We start from the raw sequence: 12,622 nt of genomic DNA, 5'->3' as shown, positions 1-12,622 counted from the left end.
TGTTAAATGTTAGGAAGCAATTTTTAAGGAAGATTCCCTAGGGATAATTACATTTGAGTATTAGTGACTTGGCTCCTTGTTTTTGCCTTTGGGATGGTGGTACAAAAAAAGCCTCAAATCTTTGTATTTATTCTTATATTCCATGCTAAGCAGCTGGCTCCTTAATTCAAAGCTAATTAGACCTTCTGCCCCTCATATATAGTCCCGAAAACTGCTGACTCTTGTCACCAAAAACAATATGAACAAAAAATCCCCCCCCCCAAAATTACATGCCAGGTGGTGGTAGCACATGCCTTTAATTCCAGCACTCAGGAGGCAGAGTTCGAGGCCAGCCTGGTTTACAAAGCTAGTTCCTAGTTAGGGCTACACAGAGAAACCCTGTCTCAAGCTACCCACCCCCGAAAAAAGTATTTTGTAAAACAAACAAAAAAAAAAAGGCGGGGGCTAGAGACATGGCTCAGTGGTTAAGAGCACTGGCTGCTCTTTTCAGTTTTCAGCATTCACAGGGAATTTCCCAGCTGTCTCTATGGTTCTAGGGGAACTGACCTCCTGGACACACATAGAGGAGAACACTCATTCACATAAAGACATTTAAAAAGAGGCAGCCAACACAATAGGTTAGAATTGCTAATTTTATTTCCTCCTAATATTCTTAAACTTCAGTGTCAACTACAGGCGAACTAACTTCTGAAATATCGACTTTCCCGGGCTTTTCCCCCTTTCTAGGAGACAGATTTGTCAGTACCCATCATTTAGCCCGGAATTCCACGCATGCATAGAATCATGTCTTCTGAGTCTTAACTGGAATCAAACAATCCAAACATACAACATAATTAGCAATGAAACCATTTCTTTCAGTTTTTTTTTAGTGTGCCCCGCCCCCACTCTTCTACAGAGGGTTTATTACGAAGAGATGTTTGAATATTATCTTTCCAAGAACCCTGCCTATGGGTTCTGATCTGTAGTTAAGGACTTCTTATCAAGTGAACAGTTAAATGTTGAGTTCCTGTCCTCAACCATTGACAAATTATGAGTACCTAGCTTAGCTTTAATCTACTTGCAAGAGGGAGGGACTGGGTAACAGATGACTTGCTGTGGTAGGGATCCTAAGAGAGCAGATTCTTCTGGGGCCATTACAGAAAAAACCAGATGTTCTTGTTCACACAAAACCCTCATAGGTGTCTCCCCCACCCCCACAAAGGAAATCTGGTCCTGAAATTATAATGCATTACAATATTATTACCAATACATTCAGAATTTATATTACTCTTAATTTCTTTTCCTGAGATTGGGTTCACAGTTTGGTAGGTTAAAGAGGTAGGTAGTGGGAGGTGAGAGGAAACTGTCCAGCAGCACCTGGGCAACAATTGTTTTTTGTTTTTATTTCTCTCAAGACAGGGTTTCTCTGTAACAGTCCTAGCTGTCCTGAAACTCACTGATACCAGGCTGGCCTAGAACACTGAGATTTGCCTGCCTCTACTTCCCGAGTGCTGGGACTAAAGATGTGCGTCACCACCGCCCGGCGACATCTTGTTACCCCTGAGAATGGAAATGGAATGTTTCCTCCATCTTTTCTGGCAGTGATGCTGCAGTCAGGGTCTCATACTTGCTAGGCAGTGCTTTTCCACTCAGCTACAGCCCAGTTTTTTATCACCTCATAGACATACAAAAAGCCCAAAGACTATGCCTCTAAACCTCCAAAGTGGGCTTGTTTAGGTGTTGAGAAAGGCTCAGCAATTTTTATTTATACACTCATTAGAGAAGATGAGCAAAGGTTCGAGCACCTCCAATTGCGGCCTTGCCCCATGGACCTGGTTTACTTCTATCTTTGCTACCAACTAAGGTTGGTTCTGAGGACTGGTTCCAGGACATCCTGCATCTAACACGTGGAGGGAGAGGCCCAGCGTCAACACTCTGGCCTGGGTCTTGATCTCCAGTCTTAGGATGGGCTGGTAGAATACTGCTTCATCAGCTGTTTGTGACAGGGATTACACACTCGTTCCGGCTTGATGCTTGAAGGAAGAGGCAGTTCCTCTGCCATGCAGGCGTTACAGAAGGTTCCTCTGCAGTTCGTACACATGCTCTGCAAGATTGGGGGTGGGATAGAAAGGGTCAAATGTGTCATTGCTCAGTGCATAATAAAGTACAGTGTGGCTGCTGTGTGCCAAACGGCCCTGACCAGACATGTTCCTAAGGAACATGAAGTCAGTTATTAGACCTAATCATGTAGCATGGATATCAAGAGAGAAGAGTATATTCAGTCTCTGGAGCACACTTCACACTTTTGATCCCCCCAGTCACTGTTGGGTAGGCTAGTTCTAAGTTCTAGCCAGTATCTAAGCACCCTGAAATGGTTTGGAGAAGCTAAAGTGTGCTCAAAGTTCCCAGGGCACTGGTAAGCTTAATGCTTCTCTCTGATGCCCCTATCCTGCTACCTGCATCTTGTTTCTAGGGATGCTAATCTCCATACACATTCTGAACCTTTGGTAGCCAAGCGATGTGTTGCCACAGCAGTGCCACCAGGGCAGCCGCAACAGGGTCACACAGACAGCACTTCCTTCATAGAAGGCTCCAGAGACACCTTCATCTGAAGAGTACATGGAATAAGGTGGGGGTTCCTTTTGTTTCTGAGGCAGGGTCTCCCTGTGTAGCCTTTGCTGACCTTGAACTAACAAGAGACTGGCCTGCCTCTGGGAGTGCTGGGATGAAAGGTGTGCACTATCACACCTGGCTGGTTTTTTTTTTTTTTTTTTTTTTGGTTTTTTTCGAGACAGGGTTTCTCTGTGGCTTTGGAGCCTGTCCTGGAACTAGCTCTGTAGACCAGGCTGGTCTCGAACTCACAGAGATCCGCCTGCCTCTGCCTCCCGAGTGCTGGGATGAAAGGCGTGCGCCACCACCGCCCGGCTGTTTGTTTTTTTTTTAAGACAAGGATTTAAGCTTGAACTTGGAACCCTCCTGCCTCAGCCTTGTTGGCATAAGATTGTCATTTTTTTTATTGCAAATTTGTTAGTGGGACCTAGGAGGTGAAAGTTTGAATTAAGCTAGCAGTTTCTTCTGTTTTGTAATATTTATGAATTTCCAACCATATAGCAATGGTTCTGCTAATCTATGGTTATACCACACTGTAATTTTGTTAAGATTCAGCAAGATGTAATCCAGAATTTGGGCACATTTCTTATAATTCTTCAAGCACTTACATGTAATATCCTTTTGAACAATACCTCTTGAGCTTCTCTGGGCACCATATTGATGCTGAGGGATTTTGCCAGTCCCAAGCCAACTGAGGATGTTGGGTCTTTCTGATCTTTACCTACTCTCTGATGGCAAACTGGCAAAAGCACATGGAAAAGGGCCTGGTGGGGAGAGTGCCTCTGCTCTTCTGAGCATGCAGCAGCCTGATAGGAACATGAACCAAAGACTAGGGCATGGGAGTCTCCAGCCATGGAGCTGGGATAATGTGCCGTGTAGTATGGAGCTGGGTGTGGCTCAGTGTAGAGCTCTTGCCTGGGGTACCGGGGGCTGGGTTCCATCAACAGAAAACAAAATGAAACACTGACTTAGTTGCAGATATACATCGCAACTTCAGCTCTTGAGGTTACATAGGCCAGGGAGTATGGTTGGTGATCACAGCGAGCCCCAAGCCATCTGGACTAAACAGGAGACCAGGCCTCACGACCCACACAAGGTCCCAGTGAGATGGCTCTGCAGGTAAAAGGGCTTAATATGAAAGACTGAGAACCTAGAACCCATGGTTGGAGAAGGGAACAGACCCTTCAAAGTTGTCCTCTGACCTCTGCATGGGCACCATGAGTAACGTCCCTCCCTCCCCACCCCTCTCTCACCCAGTTATAATAAATAGAAAGTAAAAACAAAACTGGGTGCTCACCAAATAGTGTACTTTATAAATTAGTACTTCCTTATTTGTTTCAAATTATGTATGTTCTTATTTGTATTTCTGTTAAAGAGAAAGTTCCTCGCCTTGGCTTTCTGGCTCCCCCCTCTCCCCCCGGGCACCATGAGAGGCATGCTGTGTTCTGCACAGCGAAGTGCAGCTTGCTCTTGGCAAGGAGCTGAACAGCGCATGTGTCTGTGAGAAGCGCTCACCTTCCTCAGGCTGACATCGTGCTGGCACAGCTGGCACACCTGTGGCTTTTCAGAGAGCTCGGGCTGACCCTAAGACACAGTAAACCAGTTAACTCCCGAGCACAAGAACATGAGACTGTCATAACGTTCTTAGCTCCTAAAGCCAGACTACACACTGATGGGGAAGACACAAATCACATATTCTCAAGTGTTCTATCATCTGAGCTCGGAATTCTGTTTCTAACAGGAAAACTCAACCATTCGAGGCCTCATTACTCTTCCATTACTCTACCAAGCATGAAAACATTGGCTTCATTAAATCTTGTAAGTACATAGTAGCAGTACATGTCTATCTCATGGGGTTGCTGTATTGTATTTTCAAGCTGTTTTATAGTTGCCTAAACCACCATCTCCTGTAACCAGACAAGACTTCCAGTGGAGGGGTTGGGATTCCAACCCAGCCACAAAAACCTTCAACCTACAATTTGTCCTGCCTGCAAGATGTGCTGGAGTAGAGGTGCCACAGAAACTGTGGGAGTGGTCGCCAATGACTGGTCTGTCTGAGACCATGTCACAAGCAGGAGCCACCCCTGACACAGTCTGGAATGCCCAGGACCCAGAGGATGAACAGCCCAGGGACCTAGGATAGAACTAAACAAAGCCAATGAGACAACTCCTAATGAGACGCTGCTATGCTTGTAGACAGGAGCCCAGCATTATAGTCATCAGAGAGGCTTCATCCAGCAACTATGGGGGCAGACGCAGAGACCCACAGCCAAATATCAGGCAGAGCTTGGCTGAAAAGGTGGAAGAGGATTGTAGGAGTCAGAGGGGTCAAGAACACAAGAAAGCTCACAAAATCAATTAACCAGGGCTCATAGGGGCTCACAGAGACTGGACCAATAATCAGGGAACATATACAGGTCTGGCCTACGACCTCTGCATATGTCACAATTGTGTAGTTTGGTCTTGTGGGACTTCTAACAGTGGGAGTAGGGAGGGGTTGTCTCTGACCCTTTTTCTCCTACTGGGCTGCCTTGTCCAGTCTTAATAAGGGGAGGTGCCTAGTATTATTGCAACTTGATATTCTAAGTTTGGTTGAGATATCCCTGGGAGGCGGAGGCCTGCCCTGTTCTGAGGGGAAACATGGGAGGGAAGATGGGTGCTGGGTTTGAAGATTAGGTGCTGTTCCTCAGAGATGACATCATGTAGGGAATAAGAATTGCTGTTGGCCAAATGTCCAAAGCTCCGAGCTACACCACTGACTCCCAGTCACATGATTCCCACTGACAAACTGGTTACACTTTGCAGTTCTGTTTTCCAACACATTAGAGTATTAAGGAGCTAGCTAGGCAGTGGTGGTGCCTTTGATCCTAGCACTCAGGAGGCAGAGGCAGAGGCAGGCAGATCTCTGTTGAGTTTGAGGCCACCCTGGTCTACAGAGCTAGTTCCAGGACAGCCAAGGCTACACAGAGAAACCTTGTCTCAAAAAAACAACCGTAAATAAATAAATTAAAAAAAATATTGTTAAGAAAATGCTACACCGAGGACTGTGTCCACCTGTCCTCCTCCCATGTTATCTTGTTTCCTGGCTAGCCATGGCACATGGACTTTGTAATGGTGTGCAAGATGTTTTAAAACAGGAGTCTTACCCATTCGTCTGCAGAGTGAGTCAGCAGCCTAGAGTGGGGAAATAAAGAGGGTAACAAATGTCAAATATGACTTACTGTATTTCACTATAGAATCTGAAGACATGCTCAGGACAATACTCACTGAACAAGCGATGCTGCCCTCCCTTTATACTGCTCTGGGAACAATGTAATTATTAATTTTGACATCCAGAATTCTGGACAATTTGGTTAAATCTTTTATGAGACTATCTGACCCCTGACATACATCACAGATCTGATTTACAAACATATATGGAGTTTATTTTATCTTTCCTTTTTACTACTTAGAAAATAGCATTTGGTATATCATGTAAAATTCCAATGGCTCATTAACCATATATTTTTTAAGATTTTATTATATCTGACATATATAATCTATCCATTATCATATGCCATATATTCGTCTTCCTTCCTCAAATACATTGGAAGCTTTAGGAAACTCATCACGTGAATCAGACTGTCCTGAGACCATGTATAAAAACCTGTATCACACAGGCTGAACTCTTCCTCCAGCAGCGCAGCGAAGAGCCCACTCCTATTCAGTAAAATGCAGCACAGCCACCACTACCGGCACTCGGGAGGCAGAGACAGGCGGATCTCTGTGAGTTCGAGACCAGCCTGGTCTACAAGAGCTAGTTCCAGGACAGGCTCCAAAACCACAGAGAAACCCTGTCTCAAAAAAAAAAAAAAAAAAAAAAAAAAATGCAGCACAGCTACAACGGTTCCTGTGCTCCTCAGTTGAGAAGCAGAGGACAGACAAACGCCTATGGTGAACAAGCCTCCGAATGCCCCGTTAACCGTCCTGTGTTCTGTGGTTGCCGTTCTGGCTGAAATAGGTCCTAGAATTTGCCACAGTGTCCCAGAGGTAAAGCAATTAAAAATAACAAGACAGGAGCTCGGAGTGGTGGAGCAGCACCTTTAATCCCAGCACTCGGGAGGCAGAGGCAGGTGGATTGAGTTGAGGCCAGCCTGGTCTACAGAGTGAGCTCCCAAACAGCCATGGCTACAAAGGGAAACCCTGTCTCAGACAAACATATAAAAAACAAACAAACAAAGCACTGACATAAGATATGAGAAGAGAATGAGAATGTTTATCTCAAGCTTGGCAGGTGAGTGGAAACAAATACCGCTGAATTCACATCCTGATTTACCCTCCCAAGGGCTGGGACCACTGGTATGAGGAACTATACTCAGGTGAGAAATAATCTTTTAAAATGATAATATAAGTTGAGGAACAGTAGGAGACAGGCTGGTTAGGTGACTTGGCTAATATGTTATCTGGTTTATTATCTACTAGCTTTCCCTTTAACTGTCTTTCTGCTTCACAGCTCCGTGTCAGCACCCTTCTATCAGGAGCCCCCTTCCCACCAATGCAGAATGACTTTATAGCTTAATATGCATTATAAACACCTGTGGCTTTCTTCCAGCGTCCTTTTCTGTTTAACATTTTCCTCTTGAAGTCTGCGCTTCCCATCCTGCCAAAAGAAAACAGCATTATTCAGGAACCTGAATGGTGATGGTACCTGAGGCTTCTTCTGTACTGTCTCAGCTTGGGTACAAAGAGTAGCTCGCTCCCCCGCCCCCCCACCGTCTCTCCCCTTCCTTCCTTCTGCACTTACTTAGAGAAAGGACTTAACTTTCAAATCAGCTTCCTCATGCTCTACTCCAAAAGTTATTAAAACATTCTGATAGAATTTAGAAGTAGTGGGGCCGGGCGGTGGTGGCGCACGCCTTTAATCCCAGCACTTGGGAGGCAGAGGCAGGTGGATCTCTGTGAGTTCGAGACCAGCCTGGTCTACAAGAGCTAGTTCCAGGACAGGCTCCAAAACCACAGAGAAACCCTGTCTCGAAAAACCAAAAAAAAAAAAAAAAAAAAAAAAAAAAAAAGAATTTAGAAGTAGTTACTTTTGGAGTATTTTGTTTCCTGGAATTCAAATACAATCTAAAAGAAATGGCCTCTTTAATGGGTTCAAGGTAAGTTGGTACTTGTGAAAAGTATCTTCTTTCCTGACTTTTCTTTGAAAAACAGGCCAAACCTAGCACAGTCTAGCCACTGGATATGTGACCCTCTGGACACTCACGTAGCTGCCCCACTGCCAGTGACTCCAACCTGTACACAGGTGAGTTTTCTGCTCTGAAGGGCAATGAGCCCAGGCTAGCAAGGTCGCCTGGGTAGTTTCTAGATCAACTTCTGTGAGGTGTATCTCTATCTCTGTATCTCTGTATCTCTGTATCTCTGTATCTATCTATCTATCTATCTATCTATCTATCTATCTATCTATCTATCTATCTAGCAGAGCAGGCAGTGGTATGTATCTATATCTATAAATATGTATATGTGCTCTGAACTGCAGCCCATCTGCTTCCAAAAGCAGACTAAGTTCTTAGACCACCAAAGCATCAGGCAAGAGAGGTCAATGCAACATTCACCTTCCAAGAAGCAATCAATTCAAGGCAAAAACTTACAGTCTTCTTGGGAAAGTAAAGCAAGATAGGTAAACCTCCTCAGGCCCTCAGATTTACCTGCACTCAAAGTAGTAAAGAACACACTGCATGGTGCTTCTCTGCACATTTCAAATAGCAGTGCGTACTAGACAACACAGTTCTATTTACCATTCCTTTGGGCTCTGCAGCAAACTAGCAGTTAGTTCTCTAGAAATTATACCGCATGCCCTATGCTATATGTGCTAATACACAAAGGTTCTTGCTCCTCTGAATAGAACAGAAATGTCTCATGCTTTTTAAGTTGCATCATTTCCAGAGGCTGGCCCTGTTTATGGTCCCAGAGATGATCTTGTGGCTCCTCACCCCTGCAGGTGCTAGCAACAGAAAGCTCCATTCTGTTCTTTAACCATTCTACATGATGTTATTCTGTAATTCCACTTTATTCTCCTTCTAAAAGAAGCTCCTTGTGTATATTCCCACTGAAATCCACATGACACAGAGGGCCCCAAAAAGCAAACCCAGAGCTGAGGAAATTCTGTTGAAGGAAAACTTGGGGTTAGGAGGGGCTATTATACCATATTAAACAGTATTAATTATGACTCCATTTATGCTGTGGGACAATGGTCTTGTACCCTGTAAAGACCTGTCACTTGTACTAGTTTAATAAAGTGCTGATTGGCCAGTAGCCAGGCGGGAAGTATAGGCGGGGAAACCAGAACAGGAGAATTCTGGGAAGAGGAAAGGCTCAGTCTCCAGTTGTCACCCAGATACAGAGAACATAAGATGAGAATACCTCACTGATAAAAGGTACCAAGCCACGAGGCTAACACAGACAAGAATTATGGGTTAGTTTAAGATGTAAGAGTTAATTAATAAGAAGCTTGAGCTAATAGGCCAACTAGTTTATAATTAATGTAGGCCTCTGTGTGTTTCTTTGGGATTGAATGACTATGGGACCGAGCAGAATGAAAGCCTCTGTCAACAACTGGTGCTACCAGGCAGTGGTGGTGTACACCTTTAATCCCAGCACTCAGGAGGCAGAGGCAGGTGGATCTCTGTGGGTTCGAGGCCAGCCTGGTCTACAAGAGCTAGTTCCAGGACAGCCAGGACTATATCACAGAGAAACCCTGTCTTGAAAAACAAAAAACAAAACCAAAAACAATTGGTGCCTAACATGGGCAGACACCTTTAATCCCAAGACTTGGGAGACAGAGGCAGGCAGATCTCTGTGAGTTCAAGGACAACTTGGTCTACAGAGTGAGTTCTAGGAAACCCAAAGATACACAGAGAAATCCTGTCTCAAAAAATCAAAAATTAAAAAGAAAAATAAAAGAAATAGAATGTAAAATAAAGCCACATAAAGATGGAAAATACACAGAGAATCTGGATACTATATGTTATTGTGTTGTCTTTGAATTGTTTGACGGCTGAAAAAGGAGCAACGGCTGCTAAAAGACATTTGATTATAAATGCTGCTGGATTAATCCAACCAATATATTTTGGAAATGCCTTGACTTCAAAATTTAAGTCAAAAGATATGTTACTTTGGAGAAGAGGTTTTGCTTTTGTTTCCACAGGAAATGAGAGGCTGTGAATTCATTCTGGGTTAAGAAAAATGAGGTCTGATCAAGCAAGACCCCCTGAAAAATGTCTAATAGAAGTGAATGACCCAGATGATCCAACATTTCAGAGGACCTCTGTTGGGGCTTCCTCTGAGTTCTACATCCAGAACAGCCTCAAGACTGCTGGCTGAGATGATCAAGCCTCACAGAATATTCCAGTCAGGATTTGACCATACTCCTGAATTTTCTTTAGGTTCCCCATAAGATTATCAGTATCCCCAATCAGCAAGAAGTAGCCTAGAAAACTATGCCCACATTCCCAAAATATGAATTATAGATGTTTGTCTTTGTTTAGAGTGTTGGTTACAAGTTGTTATGGATAATGGTCAGGAAAAAAGCTAAACAAAGGAGATCAGATTCAGAGTTCTTGTTTCAAGAAGAAATAAGAAAAAAGTAGAAGTGCTGTGGGACAATCGTACCCTATAAGGATCTATCACTTGTATTGGTTTAATAAAATGCTGATTGGCCAGAAGCCAAGCAGGAAGAATAGGCGTGACAACATGAACAGGAGAATTCTGGGAAGAGGAAAGGCTCAGTCTCCAGTTATCACCCAGATGCAGAGGATGTAAAATAAGAATGCCTCACTAATAAAAGGTACTAAGCCATATCGCTAACACAGACAAGAATTATGGGTTAATGTAAGATGTAAGAGTTAATAAGAAGCCTGAACTGATAGGCCAACCAGTTTATACTTAATGTGGGTCTTTGTGTGTTTCTTTGGGATGAATGGTTGCAGGACCAGGCTGGACAGAAACCTCTGTCAACCTCTATCATTTACAATGATACCAGAATAGTTTTTTACTAAACAATTCAAAGGAAAAGAGTCATTTTCTTTTCCAGCAAAGCAAGTCCAAGATCATCTTAGAGGTCAGCTCAGGATCACAGGTTCCTCCATTCTGAGAAGCTCACTTTGCTGTCTGCACACTGTAGCCCACAGGAACTAAGCATGTCTGCACACTGTCGTCTACAGGAACTAAGCATGTTTGCACACTGTGGCCCACAGGAACTAAGCATGTTTGCACACTGTGGCCCACAGGAACTAAGCATGTCCACATGCAATGTCCCACAGGACCTGAAGAACTAAGTGTGTGGGCAGTGAAAGACCCGCTGGACCCATGAGGCTAGGCCGTAAGATGTAGGTGGAATGAGCACCTGAATAAAGAACACACTCACTGGGTGGGGCTCCAGCTTCTGGGTCCCCTTTCCTGGGGTGCTCCTGCTTTGTGACCTCTTCTCCTTTTCTTGCTTCAGTTCTAACTCCAGCTGAGTCCTGGTCAGGTGAGAGAAGAAAGGATGAAAATTCTGATTTCTATATTCATATATTCTAAAGAATACCAGACTTTCCCTTAAAGTTCAGCAATTAAGTTTTAATGCCTGATAAAATTACCAGAAATATATGGACAACCAAGCTATAAAACAGCAGAACACAGTAAAGCTAGTAATGCTTCCATGTTTACTTTTTTTTTTTCTGGCAATTCAGAATGCAAGTTAGGAGTGGCCAGTTTTAGCAGGTCAATTATTTCACCCTAATTATTAGTGAAGAGCTGCAGTTATCTGGATGACAATGTACTTATACCACAGCCGAGTGAGAGCTGTTTTCCTGGTCTCTACAGCTCTCTACCCAGTTCCCACACACCGCATCCCCAAAGCACCCCTGGTCGCTTTGAGTTTTTCAGCCACCAGACTCCCTCGTTTGCAGTCAGTGCATCCAACGTGACAGGTGGCATGAGAGAGTGCTTAGGGTTTAGTCAGAGAAACGGGTCTTTAAGGGGGCACTGTAGGCACTTACTAGCTTACTAGTGTCAACCGGGACACACTAACCCCTCTAAGCTGTCACTTTATCTCAAAGTAGGGGCAGTAAGAAGTGTTGTGAAACATATACAAGACACTGTAGGAGTTCAGAAGATGTTAACTGTTGTCACTAAAATCAGATTAGATATCAATTACTATATATTTGGGAACTTGGTCTCAAACTCTCTTTTTATTTTAGGTTTTGAAGACGAGAGTGTCACTATGTGCAGCCCAACTCGGCTCTGGGCTCCTGTCTCGGCTGAGATTTCAGCCTGCGCCACCATGTCCAGCAGTCCGAAACTATTTGATAAATAAATGTTGAGTGGATTTTGGAACTGTTCAGCCATGTGACGCTTTCTGAGTTCCCACTGTTTGTGAAGGACAGTGGAGAGATCAAGCCTAGGCGGCTCAAGACCTGACTTCCACCCTCCTGTGCAGTACCCACTACCCTCCTGTGCAGTACCCACCACCCTCCTGTGCAGTACCCACCACCCTCCTGTGCAGTACTTACTACCCTCCTGTGCAGTACCCACCACCCTCCTGTGCAGTACCCACCTCTACCCTCCTGTGCAGTACCCACCTCCACCCTCCTGTGCAGTACCCACCACCACCCTGCTGGTCAAGCTGCCCCTGTTCACCGCTGCCTGGTGAGTGCCTCCACTTCCAGCTGCAGACTGTTGATCTTGTCTCCAAAGTCCTGTTTGAAGAGCCGGTTGTCCAACTCGGCAGATTGGCGGCCTCGCTCAGCCTGGCGTAATCTGAATGTGAGCCATATGAACTTGTGATAAAAACAAAAGCCATGGTGGGGAGGAAGACCAAGTTTACAAACACAAAATAAAACAACCCAAGGGAGAAAGTATGGGGAGACAGAGGGAGAAAAAAAATGTAGGACACAGGAAGAAATCATGATGGGGGAAAAAGATGGAGAAGAAACAAATTCTAAAGAAAAGCAAGATGAAGGTGAACCAGGCAGAGGGAAAGCTGATTTTCTATTTTTTTTTTATTCTAGTA

The 12,622-nt window shown here is 44.3% G+C and overlaps 1 protein-coding gene across 7 annotated transcripts in view; it reads right to left on the bottom strand.

The window, feature by feature from the left end:
* Window positions 1-624: 624 nt before the first annotated feature.
* The window catches only part of Rufy3 (RUN and FYVE domain containing 3), an 86,127-nt gene continuing 74,129 nt past the window's right edge, over window positions 625-12,622 (bottom strand). For 3 of the 7 annotated variants that reach the window (XM_057771437.1, XM_057771438.1, XM_057771439.1), the window contains 6 exons: window positions 12,250-12,369; window positions 10,994-11,090; window positions 7,164-7,228; window positions 5,736-5,763; window positions 4,105-4,173; window positions 625-2,083 (listed from right to left, as the gene is read on the bottom strand). In XM_057771437.1, the coding sequence (XP_057627420.1) occupies window positions 1,940-2,083; window positions 4,105-4,173; window positions 5,736-5,763; window positions 7,164-7,228; window positions 10,994-11,090; window positions 12,250-12,369 (523 nt within the window). In that variant the 3' untranslated portion in view covers window positions 625-1,939. Of the gene's footprint in view, window positions 2,084-4,104; window positions 4,174-5,735; window positions 5,764-7,163; window positions 7,229-10,993; window positions 11,091-12,216; window positions 12,370-12,593 lie in introns of those variants that run through there. The other 4 variants (XM_057771441.1, XM_057771442.1, XM_057771443.1 and 1 more) reach the window with 2 other exon arrangements.

The sequence above is a fragment of the Chionomys nivalis genome, chromosome 6 (genome assembly GCF_950005125.1).
Source record: "Chionomys nivalis chromosome 6, mChiNiv1.1, whole genome shotgun sequence".
Lineage (NCBI taxonomy): Eukaryota > Metazoa > Chordata > Mammalia > Rodentia > Cricetidae > Chionomys > Chionomys nivalis.
Note: the sequence above shows the minus strand (reverse complement) of the source record. Positions and strands in the feature narration are given on the sequence as shown.